We start from the raw sequence: 22,900 nt of genomic DNA, 5'->3' as shown, positions 1-22,900 counted from the left end.
CAGTGTGTACCTGCTCCTGGCCAGAGGTGTGCCAGCTGGGCAATGTGCGTGCGGGATCAGTGGCCCTTTCTCACCTGTCCTACTCTGCCTCTCCTCAGGCAGGCCAGACTCCGCTGGAGACTGCGCGCTACCACAATAACCCGGAAGTTGCTCTTCTCCTTACTAAAGCTCCCCAGGTAGGATTTACTGCCCTTTCCATGGTACTGATGATGTGGGGCTCCAGAGTTGGTGGGACTCCTGGTTGCAATCTACTGAAGCCCCTTCAAACGAACTTAAATAGGGAGTGTAACCAGGCAGTGGAGGTGTAGGCATCCATGGGGCCCAGGATGATGGGAGTCAAAGGCTTCAAGTCCAGCTCTTCATGCCTGGGCCGCCTCGTCTTCTCCCTATGGCTGGATCATTGTCACAGCCAGCTGCCTGGGTCATAACTTCCCAGATACTCAGCCAAGGAAGAAGTTCCAGTTTAAGACATTGCAGGAGAGGGCCATGATTGCAGAGTTTAGGCCAAATGCCCATCCCTGAAGAAGTGGGACAGGGACTTTAAGAAGGGGCATTCCCCCGGGAAAGGCAGGAGGGAGGAGACCATTCTGGGCAGACAGTCGCCTGCCAGAGACAGTTAAGTACAGTCTGGTTTTCTTTCCTCTTTTACTGAATAATGTTATTTTGACCATCATTTAATTTTTTTAAATGATGGCTGACACTTTAGTTGATGTTGACATTATCTAAGTAACAATAAAGAAATTTAATAATAATTTACAAGCTATTCATAATTCTAGCCCCCTGAAACAACTGTTTTTGTTTCATCCACAAAGTAGATGAAACAGACACGTAATTGTTTTATAATTGTGCTTACAATATATATACCCTTTTGTATTTCTTCCTTTTATCCTATTATAAAACAATGTTCTGCAGTCTTCATAATTATTCATTATAATGGAGGCATAATATTCTTTTTGTTGCTATTAATATTTTATTAAGCCATTTCCTTAATGATGGACATTTAGGTTATTTCCAGATTGGCACTATTCTGTATTACATTATAGAAAACACTGATTGGCTTTGCATCTTATTCTGCAAGAAGAAGATAAAATCTCAGGGAGTCGAAGATTTTGAACACTACCCTGCTGCAAAATAGCCCAATACCGGCCCAGGGTTTGGGATGGCCTTTATTTCATCTAAGTTTTTAAAACATGCCTAATATAACTAGTAGTTTCTGGAAATGGTTAAGATTTGTATTTTTTGCAAAATTGATCACCCTCTTGCGCATGGAGCTGGTCCTTCTCAGTGGTCTCTGAAAGGCCGCAGAGCTCCTGACAAAAGGAAGTCAGTAGGAAAAGCTGCGGGGTTTCCACGTCTAGCAGCTTTTATCGTAGGTGGAATCACATCCATGAATCCGGATAGAAAAATGCTAGTCTCTCATGGATCTAAAAGTATGAAGTGCTGTATAAATGTCAGAACCCATCACATTTCTCTGGCAATTTCAGTATGTGGTAATTTAATGGACAGCTAGCCCCGCCCTCAGCCATACAAAGATCATCAAGTCTTATGGGGCTGGAGGGTTCCCTAGGCATAGAAGGATTGACGGATCTTTAATCCACCTGTCATTTGTCTTCCAGAGCCCAAGGATCTTCACTTACAGGGAAAAGAGCCTTACCGTGGACCATTTCCCTGTGCAGTTCTTTTTTGTTTCCACTTAAAAAAAGACTTAAGCAAGTTTCTCCATGCTTACATCGAATAACAAATAAATTGGATGCCATGCTATGAAAGTTTATTTTATGCATAATTGTATATGCTGAGCCTTATTCTCAACACAAACAAGGAACTTTAGGCATAAGATGTTATGCATACTGTTCTCTTGATCTGTGGTTACAGAAATAGCATTAGTGTTTGCTTGGCCTGAAAAGAGAAATCCCCTTGCCTTAGGCCCATAGACGGACATGGATTTTAAATGGGCCACAGCAGTACTGAGAGGGTACTATTTATTTATTTATTTGAGACAGAGTCTTGCTATGTCACTCAGGCTGGAGTGCAGTGGTGCAATCTCGGCTCACTGCAACCTCCATCTCTGGGATTCAAGTGATTCTCCTGTCTCAACCTCCTGAGTAGCTGGGATTACAGGCGCGTGCCACCACACCCAGCTGATTTTTGTATTTTCAGTAGAGACGGGGTTTCACCATGTTGGCCAGGCTGGTCTCGAACTCCTGAGCTCTGGTGATCCACCCACCTTGGCCTCCCAAAGTGCTGAGATTACAGGCATGAGCCACTGCACCCAGCCATAGTATACTACTTTTAGAGACCTCACAGTCAATATTCCCTCATTTCTGTGGACTGGAAAAGATTAATGACATCCCATTTGGTAGATGGTCTGGTTTGCTGAGAAAGGCTGGAAGTCATGCAAAGTTATTTTCACTGACTAATAATGTGGTGAATGGAGGGAATTTTGCTGATTATAATTTTGAGTTTGGGTGGTCTCTGAGTGTCACTTGTCATTTTGATTGGTGTGGTTTACAAATGCTCTGAAAGTAAATTTTAGGCTGATTCTGGTACTGTATTAAGAGTCCGTACATCAGGTGAGCGACGGGTATAGTCACTTTCTTTCATCATACTTAATTTCCTGGTGAATCTGAATTTAGCTTTAGAAATGACTTGGGGAAGTGGTTCTCAGACTTCTTGATCTAAGGACGCTTTTACGTTTTTAACTATTATGGACCAGAGATTGAAGGTTTCCATCAACTCAAAGATCTGTACTCTGTTAAACACCCTCTGCCAGTTAAGCCACCTGAAGGCAGGGAGGGAAGCACCTGACAGCGACTGACAGTCCACTGTGTGCCAGCCATCTGTTTTTTCTTGGTGAATCCCAATGACTCCCTGTTTTTCTTTCTTTTTCTTTTTTAAAAATAAAGATGAGGCCGGGCACGGTGGCTCACGCCTGTAATCCCAGCAGTTTGGGAGGCTGAGATGGGCAGATCATGAGGTCAGGAGATTGAGACCATCCTGGCTAACACGGTGAAACCCCTACTAAAAATACAAAAATAAAATTAACCAGACGTGGTGGCGGGCGCCTGTAGTCCCAGCTACTCAGGAGGCCGAGGCAGGAGAGTGGTGTGAATCCAGGAGGCGGAGCTTGCAGTGAGCCGAGATCACACCACTGCACTCTAGCCTGGGCGACAGAGCAAGACTCCGTCTCAAAAAATAATAATAATAAATATAAAGACGAGCTCTCGCTTTGTCTGCCAGGCTGGTCTTAAACTCCTCTCCTCAAGCAGTCCTCCCACCTATGCCTCCCAAAGTGTTGGGCTTATAGGCGTGAGCCCCTGCGCCTGACCCGTTTTTACATTTGGGAAGACAGAGTGCAGACAGATCAAATCACTTGCCCAAAGACCCTACAGCCAGCGGCTACTGGGTTCAAACTGAGATCTGTTCTGACCCACAGACCTTTTCCTGTGTCCATTCTGTCACTCTGCACTATAAGAGGCAGAGTAAATGCTGCTTTTGGGGGAAGAGATCCCTGTCCCGTGGTTGTTACTATGGCTCATAGATACATCTTAATAAATAGTTTGAATCAAATTGATGTGACTTGGACACAGTTTGGCCAGGGGAACATCTGGGCTAGCTCAGGTCCGGTGTACCAAGATGGAGAGACTGTGCCTCGCACGGGGCTGCTCTGCTGCGTCTCACAACTCCAGGAGACGCCATCCATATCCTAGTTTATGTGAATGGCGCTCCCTGGAGCACAGCCTCTGTGCGGGCATTGGAAGTCCCGGCCTGGCATCAGTGTCTATAGATATTATCGTCATAGACTTTGGGCTTCTTGAGGTCAGGGATAGTATCCTACCTGTCTCTGCGTCCCTGTAGTGCCCAGGACAAGACCTAGGAAGTTGGTAGGTGGTCAGAGGGGCTTGCTTGATGTGCGCACCTGCTCTCACCCTCTAGGCTGTAAATTCCGTTAGGTCAGAGCCCCGGTTCCAAGGCGAATTCTCTCACACGGATGCTGCGCACACCAGTGGTTGTAACAATGCCGTTTGCCTCCTTCAGGTCTTGCGCTTCAGTCGTGGGCGAAGCCTGAGGAAAAAGAGAGAGAGGCTCAAGGAAGAGAGGAGAGCCCAGTCTGTGCCAAGAGATGAGGTGGCCCAAAGCAAGGTGGGGGGCAGTCCTCCCGCCGTCCCCACATCCGCCTGTGCTCAGAGGGTGGGAAACTATCTCCCTGCTTCAGCCAGGCTCACCTGGTGGCTGCCAGGCCCTCTCTGCCTCTCCTCCTTGCTGGAGCTCTTCAAAGTGTTGCCAGTCTTTTTCTCTTTGGCTTCACATCCTCCATTCCCCAAGGTTTCAGGCCATGTGCCTCCGTGTGCGCTGCCCATTACCCATCCAGTATGCATTGGGGCACACTTACCAGCCCAGGTCTCTGTGGCCTTTGCCCATGCCCTGTGGGCAGTGCTGCTTCTCTAACACTGTGTCCAGATTGTGTAGGACAGTGGCTCTCAAAATGTGGTGTCCAGTGTGTCACCTGGGACCTTATTAGAAATGATAATTCTTGGGCCTCACCTCAAACCCACGGGATCAGAAACTCGGGTGGGGCCCAGCAATCTGTGTTGGAATAAGCCCTCCAGGGGACTCTCGTGGACTAACATTTGAGAGCCACTGGTATAGGCCACTTCCATTTAGGGAAGGGACCAAGGCTATGCTAGCCTGTATGGCTCCCTTATATGAATTAGAAAATATGCCCCCCAGGCAGACCCACCGTGCACAGGGCACGCATGGTGAGCAGAGCCTGAGCTGATTTCAACTCCTCTTGCCCCACACCTCCACCTCAGCTAGGTGTCCTTGTGCCTTGTAGCCCTGGAATAAACCATGCCTTTGAGTTCAATCAGGAGGAAGAAGTCTGGGATATAGAGACAGCTTTTGGCACAGAAAATGTTATCACCAAGTGCTTGCTCTTCTCTCTGCTATTTCAGAATCCTCTCATCAGTTTCCAGGGTTAAGGCATTGCCACTCTGATTAACTTCCTAGGTGTGAATTGTACATATTCAGTTGTGAACATTCTCACAAGGACCAGAAATACGATATTTTTTCATTTCAAAGGATTCTTACTCTTTGCCATGAATTTTGTTGGTGGGGTTGGGGGTGGGGGGTGGGGGGCGGCATCCAAGGTCAAAGAATGAGTGAGTTATGTTTCGTTGAAATGTAAACGACCAAAAATCTCGAATGTTGAGGTGTTTTGTGTTGGGTAGGTTCCTGGTGTTCTACAGCATCGAATTAGACCCAGGAATATATTTAGCTTAGGACCTAATAAATACAGTAAAAGCCAAATGTTCAACCAACCAGGAAAAACATTCTATGTTAAGACCACCAAGCAGTGTTTCCTATGTCTGAAATCTATGTCATCTGCAAAGGTTCCCATGGGTCCCTTACTATATGGTATCTTGCAAAGAAAATTTGACCCTATTAGTGAAAAAGGCCAAGGAAGCAAACACAATAGGTCTCTGGGCTTTTTCCTACTGTAGGGCAGTGTCTCAGCAGGAGACACCCCCAGCAGTGAACAGGCTGTGGCCAGAAAAGAAGCAGCCAGAGAAGAGTTCCTGTCAGCCTCCCCAGAACCCAGAGCAAAGGATGACAGGAGGAGAAAGTCAAGGCCCAAGGTCAGGAGACACAGAAAGCAGCCCAGGGGGTGGCTGGGAGGCAGGGGGGCAAGGGTCCTGGCAGAGTGTCATGCCCATCAGCTAAAAAGTCTCCTCACTTGGCTGGCTGGTTTGGAGCCAGAGCACAGAAATTAAATCTGGTTAACATCAGACACAAGGTGAATGTGCTGATATATTTCTTTTGACATATGTGGCTTGGAGTAGAACACCATGACAAAGTGGGGCTCTTTGCCCAAATGGGGTGACATGGGCGCCACTGACTGGTGTCAGTCTTGCAAAGGTCAAAGCATTCAGGGGTGTTGTCTCTTCCTCTCCCACAGGTATCAGCATTTTCTGACCCCACCCCACCAGCCAACCAACAGCCTGGACACCAGAAGAACCTGCATGCTCATAATCACCCTAAAAAGAGGAACAGGCATCGGTGTTCATCCCCGCCCCCACCCCATGAGTTCAGAGCATACCAGCTCTACACATTGTACCGGGGCAAGGATGGGAAAGTGATGCAGGTACCTGCTAAGCACTGTCAGGAGAAGGGAACATAGGCCTTCAGCAAGGGTTTTTGTTTAACGGCATTCCTGGGGGCTGATAGCCACTTCAGGCATTGACTTAGTTAAGCACAAGCTTTGAAGGTAAGCCAGATGGCCTCCCCACCGGCACGGTGCAGATCCACTCCTGCTGCTAAGGCCAAGGCAGACAGAGGTGTGTGTGTAGCTGCAGAGCTTGCTGCACCATCCTCAGGTGACTAGGTATCTTGAGGCCCCAGGGTATATAAAAGCACCTGAAGAGAGGGACCATATCTTACCCTCTGAATCTTCTTCCCCAAAGCTTTGCCTATAAGATGTTCCAAAGTTATGACAAGGATGAGCCTCTCTCTTCCATCATCTCTATCCTCTGGTATACTGCCTGGCACACAGTGGGTGCTCAAAACATACTTGTTGAAGGAACGAACTTTTTTGTTTCTCTCTTAGGCACCAATAAATGGTTGTCGATGTGAACCTCTAATCAACAAGCTGGAGAATCAGTTGGAGGCTACTGTGGAGGAGATAAAAGCAGAGCTGGGATCGGTTCAGGACAAAATGAATACAAAGCTGGGGCAGATGGAGAATAAGGCCCAGCACCAAGTATGTCCTGAGGCCCAGCTTCCTAACTGCAAAGCGTTCTGGCGGAACATGAACTCAGGAGCCAACTTTGACTTCAGCACACCCTTCTACCCTGGGATGTCCAAATGGGCTGTCAGGGAAGAGGCCTGCTTCTGCTTATGTGATTTTGTTAAAGCACATTCAGTTCAGCTTTTTAAAGAACATGTTTAAATTGCTTCTTATCATAAAAATAAGATAGCCCCATTACAGAGCATTTTTAGAAATATGAAAATTAGGAAAATAAGTCACCTATAAGCCCACTGTGCCGAAAAGCACTATGAATATTTGGGTTTAGGCTGGGAATGATGGCTCGCATCTGTCATCCCAGCACTTTGGGAAGCCAATGTGGGCAGGTCACTTGAGGTCAGGAGTTCGAAACCAGCCTGGCCAACATGGTGAAACCCTGCCTCTTCTAAAAATACAAAAATTAGCCTGGTGTGGTGGCACACACCTGTAATCTCAGCTACTTGGGAGGCTGAGGCACAAGAATTGCTTGAACCTGGGAGGCGGAGGTTGCAGTGAGCGGAGATCGTGCCACTGCACCCCAGCCTGGGCGACAGAGTGAGACTCTATCTGGGAAAAAAAAAAAAATTGGGGTTTATCTTCTTTAAGTCTTTTTCTATGTCAGTCTTTCTATTTGTCAATTTTTGCTATACTCCTTTCCCACTGCATACAAAATTAGAATAATTATGTTTTTTTCTTTTCCCAACTTTTTATTTTAAAAGTTTTCAAACATACAGAAAAGTTCACAGAATAATGGAATGAATGCTTGCATATAATCCCTGCAGTCAGCCAGTTAATATGTTGCTACATTTGCCTTATCTCTCTGACACATTTTTTTTTTAATTCTTGAACTATTTCAGATTTAGTTGCAGACTGTCCTGACGGGGCTTCTCTAAATATTTCAGAATGTTTAGAATAAGAATAACACTTTCAACTTCATAACAATATTGCTTTCACACCTGAGAAAATGTTATCCAGTCCATATTCAGATTTTCTCGGTTTTCCTAAAATAATATTTGTTACAGTTTTTGAGATGGGGTCTGCCTTCATCACCCAGGCTAGAGTGCAGTGTGGCAATCTCAGCTCACTACAGCCTCTACCTTGTGGGTTCAAGTGATTCTACCACCTCAGCCTGCTGAGTAGCTGGGACTAAGGCGGACACCACCATAGCCACCTAATTTTTGTTACTTTCTTGGTAGAGATGGGGTTTCACCACGTTGGCTAGGCTGGTGTCAAACTCCTGGGCTCCAGTGACGTGCCTACCTTGGCCTCCCAAAGTGCTGGGATTTTAGGCGTGATCCACCATGCCCTACCTATTTTTTTTTTTTTTAAGTTTTTGCCCAATTGATTCAGGACATCTTACTGTTTACGTTTTATTTCCCTGTTTACTGGTAAGATTCAACATTTTTAAGGCTTATTTGCTATCTGTATTTTATAGAAAGGCCATTTAAAAAATATTTTGTTAGGGCAATAGTAGATTAGTGCAGACTGTTTGTGTATACAAACCCTACTTGGCCTAGCCTAAGCTGAAGGAGGAATGAGAGATGAATGTTGGGAAACCTCAAGGGCCTCGCTTCAGTTCAAGGGAGTGACAGATTGGGGTATAGAATCTTCGTCCTCCTTCCAAATCGCTGAGAAAGGACCCTGGCCCCCTTGGGTCAGATGCTCATACCTGAGCCAGTCAGTGTGACCTGTGAACAAAGCAATGTTTACCTATGGCTGCTCTTGAGAACAGCCACCTGGAGGAAGAGGTTAAGGGAGTGGGGAGAGTAGGCCAATCCTAGAAAGCAGGAGGAGCACAGTACACAGGAAAACATGGACTGAAGAGGAAAACAGAAGGTGCCCACCACGTCTCCAGAACTGATGTTTCTTTTAATGTTTTGAACATCTGGGTGTGGAATGCCACACGTGTTCCTGACAGGAGGGGAGCTCACCAGTGGGCCTTCGCGGATTGGCTCTTCCTAACAGTAGTTCTTTCATTCTTTGGTCCTTGTCAAAGCAGTGAAAGGTTGGCCCTCCTAGGTGTGGGGGTCCCACAGGAAATGCCAAGATGAAGGGGACTTCAGAAGGAAATGTGATTAAAAAGTGACAACTGCTTGTTCTCTGAAGCAATCCTTTAAGTTCCCTCTACATACTTCTTACATACTTTAACCACTTCCAATGAAGCACTAAAAATATTTGCTCACTGGAAAAGCTAGATAAAAGCTCATTTGACTGCCTTGTAGGCAACCACTAACATTTTTTAAAGTGGGGGTTGGGGGCAAGAGAAAATCTCCATACTTTGAGTTGTAGTTTTTCCTTACAGTAGTCTGGGAAATAATGTTTTAAGGCCTACAAGGCCTGCATGGGCTCAGGTTGTGGATTTACTAGATATTCAGAGTTTCTTTTTTTTTTTTTTTTTTCTGACCCACTGCAAAACTCTGCCTTCCAGGTTCAAATGATTCTCCTGCCTCAGCCTCCCAAGTAGCTGGGACTACAGGCATGTGCCACCACACCCAGCTAATTTTTGTATTTTTAGTAGAGACGGGGTTTTGCCATGTTGGCCAGGCTGGTCTCAAACTCCTGACCTCAGGTGGTGGGAGTATGACCCACCATGCCTGGCCTGTATATTCATAGTCTTTATACCTCTTAAACTTTATCAAATGAGATTTTTTTTTTAAAAGAAACATTGGCCTCATAGAAGCATGCTCAAGAATTCTGAAAAAGTTCCATGAGTCCTATATGCAAATGGAATCGGATAAGGGTTGAAGTTTGCGTACAGGAGCTCCTACTTGGTTCCCAAGCCCCTCTGCAGGAGCTGAGAAACCAGGGCTCACCCTGAGATCATCTCAGTCTTGCACTCTGCTCCCCTTGACTCCTAGATGCGTGTTTTGGACAAGCTGATGGTTGAGCGACTCTCTGCGGAGAGGACGGAGTGCCTGAACCGCCTGCAACAGCACTCAGACGCGGAGAAGCACGAAGGGGAGAAACGGCAGGTAGGAACCAGCATCTGCCAGTCCTTGTGATTTACCACACAGGCCCACTGAGCTCAGGCAGGCCTGCCACTGAAAACTCGGAGGCTGAGATTCCCTAAGAGCTTTTGCATTATGTAGTGTATCATTTTTATAATACTGAAATGAGGTTAATAGAAAATAACCTGTAGTTCTGTTTATGTCCATGGCTGAATGTGCTGGCCACAGATGAAGACCGAACATGCTGGGGAAGATGCCATTTCTGTCCCGAACTCATTCCATGTATTGTTTATTTGTTAGGCCATTACAGTTTTAGAACAAGACATAGTTTCTACCCTCAGGGAGTTTACTGCCTCACCAAGATAATAGACATGGAACGGGTACAGTGGGTGTGTGAGAACTCAGGCTTTGTAAGCAACCAGAAGTACTTGGTTTGGAAGATTTGGGTGGTTTCGGGTGGTTGAGTTTAAGGTGGCTCTAAGTCACTTAATGAAGATTGTAGATAGCTCTGCTTGGGTGCCTGCTGTGGCCTATAGGAGAGTGGCTCAGTCTGTCTGTGTTGCTATAAAGGAGTACCCGAGGCTGGGTAATATACAAAGAAGAGAGTTCTTTGGCTCATGGTTCTGCAGGCTGTACAAGAAGCATGGTGCCAGCATCTGCATCTGGTGAGGGCCTCAGGAAGCTTCCACTCATGGCAGAAGGTAAAGGGGAGCTGGTGTGCACAGATCACCTCGCAAGACAAGAGGCAAGAGAGACAGGAGGCAGGTGCCAGGCTCTTTTAAGCAACTAGCTCTTTCAGAAAGTAATAGAGTGGCCAGGCGCGGTGGCTCACGCCTGTAATTCCAGCACTTTGGGAGGCCAAGGTGGGCGGATCACGAGGTCAGGAGATTGAGACCATCCTGGCGAACACGGTGAAACCCCACCTCTACTAAAGATACAAAAAAACTAGCTGGGCGTGGTGGCGGGCGCCTGTAGTCCCAGCTACTTGGGAGGCTGAGGCAGGAGAATGGTATGAACCCAGGAGGTGGAGCTTGCAGTGAGCCAAGATTCTGCCACTGCACTCCAGCCTGAGCAACAGAGCGAGACTCCGTCTCAAAAAAAAAAAAGAAAATAAACTAACAGAGCAAGAACTCACTAACTGTGAGGATGGTACCAAGCCAGTCATGAGGCATTCACCTCCTTGACCCAAACATCTCCCATGAGGCCCCACCTCCAGCACTGGGGATCAAATTTCAGCATGAGATTTGGAGGGCTCAAATATCCAAACCATAGCAGTGGGCAAGCCATAACTTTTGGGTTAGATGGTGTCCTCAACTGTTATAACTGAAAAGTCCATCCTTGATGCTTTAATTCATAAACTATGTATCAAATGCACTTGATTCTTCTGTTACTTATTTGTGGGTTTTTTGTTTTTTGTTTGTTTGTTTTTTAGATCTCCTTGGTGGATGAATTAAAAACTTGGTGCATGTTAAAGATTCAGAATCTGGAGCAGAAGCTTTCTGGAGATTCTAGGGCTTGCAGAGCTAAATCCACACCATCTACTTGCGAGTCCTCTACAGGTAACCCACATACAGAGAGCCCTTTGATCCAAAAGGAACACGACCAGCCGCTCCTGTTCTCTCCGCACTGAAAGGCAGAGTCCGTATGATGCGGCTACGGGAAACACTGGATGGTCGAGCGCACCCTGTAGGGGCAAGGACTGTATTTGCTCATAACCGTATACTCAGTTGCTATCTAGTAATGAAGCACTCATTTATGTGCTCAAACTTATTTGAATAAAGGAATTAAAGAATTGTTGATTGGTGATAACATTGCTTTGAGTACGGTGTTGATGGTATCAGAGTGGACCCCAAAGATGAGAGGTGATGAAGAGCCATCAGTCTCCTCAGCAGGGCTCTTCCTCCCTTGCCTTTTGTGCCTTTTACCTCTTTCTTCTCTTTGATCTACCTTTTACTTTTGTCCAACTATGCAAATCCTCATTAAACAGTAGTTCTTACATCGAACTTGCCCCTGGTGCTAGATAGGAATTGCTGCAAGCAAACCATCTTTACATTAGCCACACCCGATTATACTCAATAATGACAATTTTGAGGACATGCAGAGCCTGGGTAACTAGGCCTCAGTGGGGGATTTTGATGTAAGTGTTTTGTGTTACCACAGGCCATCTCTGGAGCTGTGTTTTCATCTTTGTGCCAACAACATGGGGAAACATCCCAGGAAAATGTTTTATGCTAGGACTACTCTTGGAGCTTGTCCTGGAGCTCTGGGTGTGGAAAATGGGGCCTCCTTTCCTAATTGGAGCTTGGGTCAAGCAATTAGTACACTGGTAGGGAATAGGCCCAGACATTAGAGAATGGAAATACATATTCCCATAGATAAATGTCCAAATCTGCTTTGAGACACTTGGTGAGCGGCATCATCCTCAGGCATCAGGAAACAGGACCAGAGCCTTCTCAGGTAGATTGAGGCAGGCTGAAGGAAAAGCTAGCAACTTTTTTGGCTTAAATGGTACCAGTGTGGCTAACACAGAATCCATGAAAGCTCTGACAAGCCACAGTGATCATCAGAGGAGACAAAGTGGGAGGGAGGAACAGAAAGGTGAGAAAAGGCTCAGGGGAGACGTTACACGTGGTGTGTGGTGATGGAGAAGATTGGTGATTTGCAGGATCCTTAAGACTCTCAAATACCGACCCACAGCCATATGACTGTGTGAATGTGGATTTGCCCTCATGTTTGTTTTCCTTCTGAAACCAGGTGTGGATCAATCAGTGGTGGCTGCAGGTCCAGCAGCAGCTTCTGACAGCTCCCCTCCAGTGGTTAGGCCCAAAGAAAAGGCCCTCAACTCCACTGCTACCCAGAGACTCCAGCAGGAGCTGTCGTCTTCTGACTGTACAGGCTCTCGACTGAGGAACGTCAAGGTCCAGACAGCCTTGCTACCCATGAATGAGGCAGCCAGATCTGATCACCAGGCTGGGCCCTGTGTCAACAGAGGCACTCAAACTAAGAAGTCGGGGAAGAGTGGGCCAACAAGGCATCGTGCCCAGCAACCCACAGCCAGTGGCACCTGTGGGCAGCCGCCACCAGCAGCAGGCGGCGAGCAGACTGGCCCTCACATTCGGGACACCTCCCAAGCTCTGGAGCTTACCCAGTATTTTTTTGAGGCTGTTTCTACCCAGATGGAAAAGTGGTATGAAAGGAAGATTGAAGAAGCACGAAGCCAAGCCAATCAGAAAGCCCAGCAAGACAAGGCTACACTGAAGGAACACATTAAAAGTTTAGAAGAGGAACTTGCCAAACTAAGGACTAGGGTGCAGAAGGAAAATTAGCACCAATAAAGAGGAAACACGAAAGGATTCTTGAAGATTTCCAGTTTTGCAACTGCATAACAGCTATGCCCAAGGAGTCATCTATTGTATATATTGCAGATTGGCCTTTTTTAAAAAAAATCACTAATTCTACAATGTGCCAGGTACTTGTATCCTATGCCCGGAAGTTATGAAGACCTCAACAATTAAACTGAAACCAGGGGAAGCTTGCTTAGTTTTGGGTTTCATTATAAACTCTTAGCCTTAGTCCAGGTTAATCTGAAGTTTGAAAGCTCAGATTAAGCAAGCCATGCCAAGAAACTGGATGATGTGTAAGCCTAGACTCTAAAATTCAAGATGTGTGAAATGATATAAGTCAAAAGCAAGAAAAACTTAATCCTGTCTGAACTCAAGTAGTCATTCATATAAATTTGAACACACCTGCTGTGCCTAGACAAGTGTCTTTCTGTAAGAGAGCTGTAACTCTTGAGAAGTGCTAAATAAACCCTCTTTCTCAAATTTGTAATTCTCCAACTGTTGACATTTTAATCCATGAAAAGTTATTAGATTTTTGAGGAGAAATATTTTCATGATGTCACAAGATCCAATATATCTTATGATAACATTTATTGAAAAGTCAGTTTATTTAAATAATGAATAATTGGCTAACAGCTCTGGAAACAATGAGATCAAATGAGAAAGATTCAAATTGTTTGATATTTTCTGTATTTTCAGTCAAAAAAATCAGTTATAGTGATTTTAAGGCAGATTAATGGAAAAAACATTCATGTAACAATTACCTGAAGATTTATAACCTATTCCTAATCAAACCGAATTATATCAGAATACCTTTCTGAATTTGAGATGATTGCTCTCCATTTTATAAAGTATAAGGCTATTTTTTGAAAGTATTTCATTTTGAATTGTCAGTAAAGAACCTCAAAAGCTTTCTACTGCTTTGCAGTGACTATGTCAAGGCAAAATATTCAATAACTCAACTGAGGCCCCACTGTTCCCCAGCTTCATGGAGGCCTGAAGACTTTACTTTGTTCCATAATGAAATACAAACGCAGAAACAAAGTTGTAAAAGTAGCTTGGATATGTGGAAACTTTGGACAAGCTTCTTGTCCTTTGGAATATGGGATTTATATTCATCTCCTCAATATCCCATGTATGCATAGAAACTTCAATTCTATTTCTATAGACACAGGAACCTAGTGACTATTGAATGTAATTGTGAATACAATGCTGCTCATTGAGCCAAAGAGAAGAAGTGACTTACTAACATGAGGACCCAAGGAAAACAAAGTATGCATTTATTCCCTTTGTCAAGCTCACAGTTTTGGGTTTTGTTTTGTTTTTTTTTTTAATAATGACAATCCCTAGATATAGACATTCCTAAAAGAAAAAAAATATAATTCAGTACATACATGTCACTGTTACAGACCTGAATATGGAATGAATTTGGTGTTTTTGTTTGATTTTGTTGAGATAGGGTCTTGCTCTGTCACGCAGACTGGAGTGCAGTGGCGTGATCACACCTCACTGCAGCCTTGGCCTCTCAGGCTCAAGCGATCCTCCTGCCTCAGCCTCGCAAGTAGCTGGGACTACAGGCATGTGCCACCAGTCCCGGTTAATTTTTTGTAGATATGGGGTCTCAACATATTGCCCAGGCTGAATTTGATGTTCTTTCAAGTTGATTTTCTTGTGTTTGAGAGCTTGTCTTGTTCTCAACTACTACGCAGGTAGACAGTCTTCCCCCAGAGACTCACTAGATTGCAATATAGAGGCACTTTCTCATTTCCCTATTGTTCCTAATACAGAATTGTAAAGCTGGAGAGTACCTTCAGTTTTCTAAATCTATTCTCAAACAGGATATCACTAAGCTCTTTAGAATCATTCCTCAGTATACATCAATTTATTGAGAACTGCCTAATACTCAAAAGAAATGAAATCCTGAGTTCAGTAAGCTGTGTTCCAAGCCGCAATTATTTTCACTTACCAAAATATCTCCTGTTACCTCAAGGTGTCCTTGTTGATGAATGCTGAAAACTAAATTTTAAGTATAAAGTCTAGACCATAGAGTGCTTTGGTGGGAGTATTTTGATTATATACCTCCTGCCCGTCAGAAGCAGGCAGCTAATACTGTGAACTGAGTATTTTTGTCAAAAGTCACAGGGAAGAGACTACAGAAGAATGAGAAAGGTCCAATGGACCTAGTGTGGGCTGACTACATGGATCTTGTCTCTTGGAGGTCTGTTGTAGAAGAGAAAACACATAGAGGTGAAGACACAGAACATGCTCAGCATCCTTACCCAGAGATGGCAACATCTATTAAGACCAATGCAATACCTTTTCATCTTCAACAAATGTTGTTTCGTCTGTTTTTGATCCTTGGCATTGTCAAAAACTTAACTGCAGGTCCAGTGTATATTTTTCCTTATTTTTCCCTTTTAGCTGTCTGCTAAAATGAGTAAATGCCACAACTGTACTTTTCCAAAGAAACAGAACTATTGACAATTTATAGCCTGTCATGCAGGTCATGTTTCAAATCAAGGCTGAAATTTTCAACAGCTATGGGAAAAATTAATGTAAAACAGAAACATTGTACAGTATTAGTGTTTTTTAAAAGAAATTGTAAGTGCATTATTGAGTATACTAAATATCTGTGAAAGATTAAATGTATTAGTTCTAATCTTACTTTTGATTTCGGGAGCCCAAAATAAAGGAAGTGTTGTTTTCACGGTTATGCCTTGTTTGTGGAGTCAAGTGTTGATATACTTGAGGCATATTATGTCTTCTAATTAATATTTTTATCACCTTGAATTTGTGCCTCTTCCAAGCATTAAACTTTAAGATACTATGGATCTTAAATTCCTTATTAAAAAAATGAAAGTGTGAATACTTTGTTTAGCTTACGTTTTAATTTATTGTGGTTGACCACATTTTATGGCTCCTCAGTGCCTTCACCCAGCTACACGTTACCTTGTATCTATAAAGGTGTAAATTAGAGTAAATACATTGTCTGTAAAGTCGCGATCAGTTGCTCTCCACCAAAAGCAAAACAAAACTGCTGAAATGTGGCAAGGTTTCTCAGTGCAAGCTTAAATGTTTAAACTGTTGACCATTTGGAAAATACTGGACAAAGGGGAAGGACAAAACATCATTTGCAGTAAAGGTTATGCAAGGCAAGGCGTTATACTTTTTGACTAAGTTATTCTTAAAAGTTAAATGCATTTCTTCTTTGAAGTGTGGATTATAAAAGTCAATCAAAGACAAAACCAGTTTGAAAAACGTTTCATATTCTACAATACCTTTTATGAATAAGAGTACAATATACATTTTTTATTTGTAATTTTATTTAAGGAGAAATACCCTTTCCCTTTGATATGACTACATTTTATAGACATCAAGGAATATGTTCTGCTGTCTGCAATTTTAGAAAGTCATTCCATTCTGGGTGACAGAATGAAGTAAGGCTGTCTCTTTAAAAACAAAAACTCACACCTGTAATCCTAGCACTTTGGGCACCCAGGCAGGTGGATTGCTTGAGCCCAGGAGTTTGACACTAGCCTGGCAACAAAGTGAGATTCCCCTTCCTCTCTACAAAAAGTAAAAAAATTAGCTGGTCATGGTGGCACACGCCTGTGGTCCCAGCTACATGAAAGTCTGAAGCAGGTGGATCTCTTGAGCCCGGGAGCTCAAGGTTGCAGTGAGCCATGTTGGTGCCACTCTCCAGCTTGTGCAACAGAGACCGTCTCAAAAAAGTCATCTGTGTGTTTCTTGCAGGCACATTTATGACAATGTACCATGAATTTAAAATTTCTAACTTGATGGCACATTTTTACTTTTTTTTGAGACATAGTCTCACTCTGTCACCCAGGCTGGAGTGCAGTGGTGTGATCTCGGCTCACTGCAAGCTCTGCCTCCCGGGTTCAAGATGAGGCAGCCCTCCTGAGTAGCTGGAATGACAGGCGTGTACCACCAGGCTAGGCTAGCTAGTGGCCTAGCTAGTCTTGAACGCCTGACCTCAAGTGATCCACCCACCTCAGCCTCCCAAATTGCTGGGATTACAGGCGTGAGCCACCACGCCAGGCCCTGATGGCACATTTTAAAAGGGGGGAATGACATAGGGGCAATTAATACTTATATAACAAATAGCTTTAGCCACTTCTTATGCTACAAAGCTCTGTACTTAAAACTTTTTTACTATAAAAGGATCAATTTATTGTGGTTCAAATACATAAACTAACATTCAAACATCTTACACTTTAGGAACAAAAGTTTAACATTTAAACAAAGTAACAGTTTTCAGGAAACATCCAGAAAGTAATTTGTCTAATCCAGAGTACTGACAAAGATTGCTTCATGATAAAGTGTGTTTCACCAGCAGTGTTTTTTTTTTTTTTTCATTCCTCCATAAAAATCACTGGCAGTTTGATTCAGACCAACTTCATAATGATTGTGGCTCCATACCTTAGAAGAAACTGCTAAATAAATACCTTAGGTTAACCAACAAGATTGGCCTATAATTCAAAGGGTATAAGCAAAGCATGTAAGTGAGGAAATTAAATTGTTCTTTAGAGATGATGTAAAAGCATGTCCATTGCAGTACTTTTTGCCTCTGACAGATTATTCAATTTTCAGTGTCTTGCTTTTTTCTGGGGGTGGGGAGGCGGGGGAGGAAGGGAGGGTCTTGCTCTATTCCCAGGCTGAAGTGCAGTGACGTATTCATGGCTCACTGCAGCCTCAACCTCCCGTGCTAGATGCGATCCTCCCGCCTCTGCCTCCTGAGTAGCTGGGGGTGACAGGCACCTGCCACCTTGCCAGCTCATTTTTTAATGTTTTGTAGAGGCAGGGTCCCACTATGTTGCCCAGGCTGTTCTCAAACACCTGAGCTCAAGAGATCCTCCTGCCTCAGCCTCCCAAAGTGTGGATTACTTGCGGAAGCCACTGTGCCTGGCCTTACCTGCTTTAAAAAACAAACAGGCCGGGCGCGGTGGCTCAAGCCTGTAATCCCAGCACTTTGGGAGGCCGAGACGGGCGGATCACGAGGTCAGGAGATTGAGACCATCCTGGCTAACACGGTGAAACCCCGTCTCTACTAAAAAAATACAAAAAACTAGCTGGGCGAGGTGGCGGGCGCCTGTAGTCCCAGCTACTGGGGAGGCTGAGGCAGGAGGATGGCGTAAACCTGGGAGGCGGAGCTTGAAGTGAGCGGAGATCTGGCCACTGCACTCCAGTCAGGGTGACAGAGCGAGACTCTGTCTCAAAAAAAAAAAAAAAAAAAAAAAAAAACACAAACAAACAAACAAACAAAAAAACTTAGGTTTTCTTGGAGTCTGTGCTAGTTGCATCCTGCAAATGCAAACCACATAGGCTCTTCAATGAAAACCTTTCCATGCACACCACTGTTAGGAAAAGCATCATTAAATCTGACTTCTACACCCATAAAAGGATGATTTTGAGTTTCAAGATTTTAGATTTACTAGAGATAGCCTGTATTTATCAATCATGTCACACAAAAATATTTCCAAAGTGTTCTCTGTTCAGAAATGTCACAAATGCTTCTCCTATCAGATTATTTTGCAACAGGTTAATACTTATCTACATAAAAACCTGAAAATTGGCACAGGTAAGCACTTTGAATTAGTAGATTACCCCCATGCAACAGTATTCAGAATTATTTTGTCTCGTGGGCTCTGAGGCTCTGGGAGGTAGAGGTGGACCCTGACAGTCCAGGTCACCAACATCCACATTCAGTTGATGCCTCTCCTCAGGCACAGTCCAGTACTGGATACCATTTATCATTGTGCAAAATGTTGTCTACATCTTTCAGGTGCTGGTCATTCTTAGATTAGCTTCTTAGCTGTTCTGTTGATGAACAGAAGACTTCAATTTTCAGGATGGATGATTCCAACATTTTCCACAAGCTTTCACTTTCACATCTTTCACTAAATTACTTGTTATAAATTTGGTCTCCTTCAAAAGTGCCCTGAAGTCAACTTTGGTTGTAATGTATTTGTCTCTAACGTATTCTTCAAATTCTTTTTTTCCTGTCATTGAAGGAGAACTGCACCCAGAATCTTATTTTTACTACTTCCACGTGAATGTTAAGGTACTCACAGAGGTTTCATCCAGAAGTCTTCCCTCTTCTTTCTGGTAAGTGCTTCAATGTGCTCATTAAGCTTCTCTTTCTCTTCCAGCAAAGAGCTACATGCCCAGTGGTGAACTTTTTGATGAGTCCTCTACAAAACTATGACACATGTGAAGAACGTACCTGAACAACCCTCAGGGATAATGCAGGATTTTTCGGGAAAGTTCCAGGCTATCTCCTAGTGTCAGTATACTTTCAGTCCTACACCTCAGTTACTGTTTTTTTTTTTTTTTTTAAATAACAGCTTTATTGAGATACAACTCATTCCTTACATTTAAAATGTACAATTCAGTGGATTTGAGTGTATTCAGAGTTGTGCAGCCTACACCACAAGCTAACTGTAGGACATTTTCATCACCCTGAAAAGGAACCCTATACCCATTAGCAGTTACTCCATTCCATCTACAGCAAGCCTAGGCAACCACTAAGCTTCCTGCCTATTCTGGACATTTCGTATGAATGGAGTCATCATGTGATCTTTTGTGACTGGCTTCTTTCACTTAGCATTTTCAAGCTTTATCCATGTTTAGCATGTATGTCATTTGTTTCTTTTTAGTGCCAAATAATGGGTATGGGCATAGGAGTAGAATTGCTAAATCACACAGCAGCTGTTTCATGTTTTGAGGAACTGACAGTCTGTTTTCTGAAGTGGCTACACCATTTTACATTCATTCCCACCAGCAATGTATGAGGGTTCTCTAATTTCTGTACATCTTCACCAACACTTACTATTATTTCTCTTTTTAATTACAGCCATTCTAGTGAATGTGAATCTCAGGGTTTTTTTTGTTTGTTTGTTTTTGGGAGAGTCTCATTCTGTCACACAGGTTGAAGTGCAGTGGCATGATCTCAGCTCACTGCAACCTGCACTTCCTGGGTTCAAGTTATTCTCCTCCCTCAGCCTCCCAAGTAGCTGGGACTACTGGCATGCACCACCATGCCAGGCTAATTGTTGTATTTTTAGTAGAGATGAGGTTTCACCATGTTGGCCAGGCTGGTCTTGAACTCCTGACCTCAAGTGATCCACCTACCTTGGCCTCCTAAAGTACTGCGATTACAAGCGTGAGCCACTGCACCCGGCTTCCTAGTAGTTTTGATTTACACTTCCCTAATGATAGTGTTCAGCATCTACTGGCCATTTGTGAGTGGTTTTTTCTTTTTTAAAAAAACTGCTGAGACATCCATAAACATTTTCAAAATGCAGGGTATGTTTTTCAGTGTTAAGACAACTGTTGTGATGTGTTTTCCTTTGCTCTCTATCACCAAATACTGTACATACAAATAGACTGGGCTTTGTGTTGTCCATTGTTAATCCTAAATGCAACGAAACACATGGAGACTTTGAAAATCCTTCAGAATAATGCTATAGTTAAGATTTGGCTAAAGCAAGTGATTTTTCTAACTCCTTGAGCTGCATGTTGCCTTGAGTAATCATCATCCGGATTGCATCCTGTAGAATAAAGTGAAATCTGGTTATTGTTTTACCTGGTTAAACAAGGTATAGCTATACCGTTTTATTTGTTAAAATCAACAACTAATACTACGTATTGGAACTGCTGCCTTTTAGAAAAGGCAAAAGATTTCCACATACATACATATAAAATGTACAACATAAAAGTCAAGTGATGATGCTGAAGAGTGTAGATACAGTAATATTAAATTTTAAAATATCATTTAAAATCAGTAACATTACAAGCAATGATCAAGATATACCAACTCAGTGGCACTATATTCCAAGATGTCTGCTAAAGTTAAAAAAAAAAAAAATTCACTGATCAATAAAAAGGGTTAGGATCTGTCCTCACCATGATTTTGTTCTCACCTCTTCGGTGGCACTTTTGTTTCTTTTGAATTCTTCCCTTGCCCAATCCTTCAGGTATTTGCGATCAGAATCATTTGGAACTTGCCGAATTGCTTGCAAAATCCTTCTGTAGAGGAGAAGAACTTGTTGCCTTCTTATGAACTGTAAAAGGGAGGAGCAATAGCAATTACTTCTGCACAATCGCCAGCCTGAAAAGTTCTACTTCAGCAAACCGAGCTGCAACCAGTCTTCGTTGGTCAATTTTGAAAAAGGCACAGAAAAACTTTTTTTTTTTTTTTTTTTTGGCCAGGTGCAGTGACTCAGGCCTATAATCCCAGCAGTTTCGAGGCCGAGATGGGAGGATCACTTGAGCCCAGGAGGTCTAAAGCTGAGGTAAGCCCTCATTGTGTCACTGCACTCAGCCTGCACGAAAGTGAGGCCCTGTCTCAAAAAGATGTTTTTTGTTGTTGTTGTTGTTGTTTTGAGACGGAGTCTCGCTCTGTCCCCCAGGCTGGAGTGCGGTGGCCGGATCTTAGCTCACTGCAAGCTCCGCCTCCCGGGTTCTCGCTATTCTCCTGCCTCAGCCTCCCGAGTAGCTGGGACTACAGGCGCCCGCCACCTCGCCCGGCTAGTTTTTTGTATTTTTTAGTAGAGACGGGGTTTCGCCGGGTTAGCCAGGATGGTCTCGATCTCCTGACCTCGTGATCCACCCGTCTCGGCCTCCCAAAGCGCTGGGATTACAGGCTTGAGCCACCGCGCCCGGCCTCAAAAAGATGTTTTAAAGAAAGCATCACGAGGTTCATCTGATCTTTCTGCTTACTGCTCTGTCAAATCTAAGAACCATTAAAAAATCAGGAGCTGACTACCGGGCTGAAAAGGGCTGCCAGTCTCCTAGAAGTTGTTATTACAACGACAGCACTTTTTCTGAATTAACAGTTGTTCAAATCTTTGGTAATCTCATTTGCCGTTTGCCACAGCTCAGTGCAATAGAGAGTAGTCTTTACCGTGGCCACTGAGCAGCTGAGGCACCGGGACTCAGGGAAATCAAGCACCTGACGCGTCTCACGCGACCGCACCAAAACCAAGGAAGCCGCCGGTGCTTCCCGTCAGGCCCCGCGGAGGGAAGCACCGCCCCGCAGGCGTCGGGTCAATCTCAGAAGGCGCGCACGGCGCGTCAGGACCCCGGAACCCGCCCCGTTGGGTGGAGGGAGAGATGGAGAATCCAGAAGCTCAGACCCAGGTAAGCTGCTCTGGAAGGCAGAGAACCGCCGGTACCTGCTTTAACGTTAGCGTCGCTGGGGGTAAACGGGAAGCAGCCATGTCAGCCAGAGGTCCTCCGGAGCCTCAGCGCGCAGAAGCGGAAGTGGAGTCCGACCAAGGGGTGTGACCAGCCGGTGTCCTAGGAGAGGGTCCGGGGTTGCGCTGTGACTGAGCGGGAGACTTCGGGACTGAGCCCTAGGGTTAGGAGCCGGTTATGGGCTGCGCTGGCCGGTTTCCTCGTCGGTAAAATATGATAGCAGTGCACCATAGGGTCGTTGTGATAACGAAGGAAGAAAGGTAGGACACTTAGCACAGTTCTTGGTAAAGAGAGTTCAAATGAAAGTGAAGGAGGCGGGGCGCGGTGGCTCTTGCCTGCAGTCCCAAGACCTTCGAGAGGCCTGTAAGGTGCCTGTAATCCCAGCTCCCCGGGATGCTGAGGCAGGAGAATCGCTTGAACCCGGGAGGTGAGGTTGCAGTGAGCCGAGATCGCACCACTGCACTCCAGCCTGGGTGACAGAGCGAGACCCTGTCTCGGGGGAAAAATAAAAAGGGTTTTTTGGGGGGAAAGAGGTGAAAACGTATTTGAATGTTCTTTCGAGCCTTTAAAAATGTGTATAGTTGAAAGTACTAAAATCGAAAGTGTTGATT

General features: G+C 44.3%; 2 protein-coding genes and 1 long non-coding RNA gene across 18 annotated transcripts in view; 2 read left to right on the top strand and 1 right to left on the bottom strand.

Moving 5' to 3' along the window:
- ANKRD6 (ankyrin repeat domain 6) overlaps nt 1–15,783 on the top strand; it is a 205,554-nt gene extending 189,771 nt beyond the window's left edge. For 10 of the 12 annotated variants that reach the window (XM_023205286.3, XM_023205296.3, XM_023205293.2 and 7 more), the window contains 8 exons: nt 99–176; nt 4,036–4,140; nt 5,502–5,636; nt 5,957–6,142; nt 6,605–6,757; nt 9,640–9,753; nt 11,162–11,288; nt 12,484–15,783. In XM_023205286.3, coding sequence (XP_023061054.1) covers nt 99–176; nt 4,036–4,140; nt 5,502–5,636; nt 5,957–6,142; nt 6,605–6,757; nt 9,640–9,753; nt 11,162–11,288; nt 12,484–13,055 — 1,470 coding nt within the window. In that variant the 3' untranslated portion in view covers nt 13,056–15,783. The remainder of the gene's footprint in view (nt 1–98; nt 177–4,035; nt 4,141–5,501; nt 5,637–5,956; nt 6,143–6,604; nt 6,758–9,639; nt 9,754–11,161; nt 11,289–12,483) is intronic. The other 2 variants (XM_023205295.2, XM_023205294.3) reach the window with 1 other exon arrangement.
- Nucleotides 1–22,364, bottom strand: part of LYRM2 (LYR motif containing 2) — a 38,698-nt gene extending 16,334 nt beyond the window's left edge. Inside the window, exons 1-3 of one of the 2 annotated variants that reach the window (XR_002730201.2) lie at nt 22,268–22,364; nt 21,014–21,154; nt 3,836–4,062 (exon numbers count right to left, since the gene is read on the bottom strand). Coding sequence is in view for 1 of the 2 variants with exons in the window: in XM_023205297.1 (XP_023061065.1) it covers nt 20,561–20,641; nt 21,014–21,154; nt 22,268–22,312 (267 nt within the window). In the remaining variant the exon portion in view is untranslated. Of the gene's footprint in view, nt 1–3,835; nt 4,063–18,502; nt 20,642–21,013; nt 21,155–22,267 lie in introns of those variants that run through there. The other variant, XM_023205297.1, reaches the window with a different exon arrangement.
- LOC111538084 overlaps nt 21,954–22,900 on the top strand; it is a 39,878-nt gene continuing 38,931 nt past the window's right edge. For 2 of the 4 annotated variants that reach the window (XR_004228954.1, XR_002730202.2), the window contains exon 1: nt 21,956–22,232. This is a non-coding gene — a long non-coding RNA (uncharacterized LOC111538084). Of the gene's footprint in view, nt 22,233–22,373; nt 22,550–22,900 lie in introns of those variants that run through there. The other 2 variants (XR_002730203.3, XR_002730204.2) reach the window with 2 other exon arrangements.

This window comes from Piliocolobus tephrosceles, chromosome 5 (assembly GCF_002776525.5).
Source record: "Piliocolobus tephrosceles isolate RC106 chromosome 5, ASM277652v3, whole genome shotgun sequence".
In the NCBI taxonomy this organism is placed as follows: domain Eukaryota; kingdom Metazoa; phylum Chordata; class Mammalia; order Primates; family Cercopithecidae; genus Piliocolobus; species Piliocolobus tephrosceles.
Note: the sequence above shows the minus strand (reverse complement) of the source record. Positions and strands in the feature narration are given on the sequence as shown.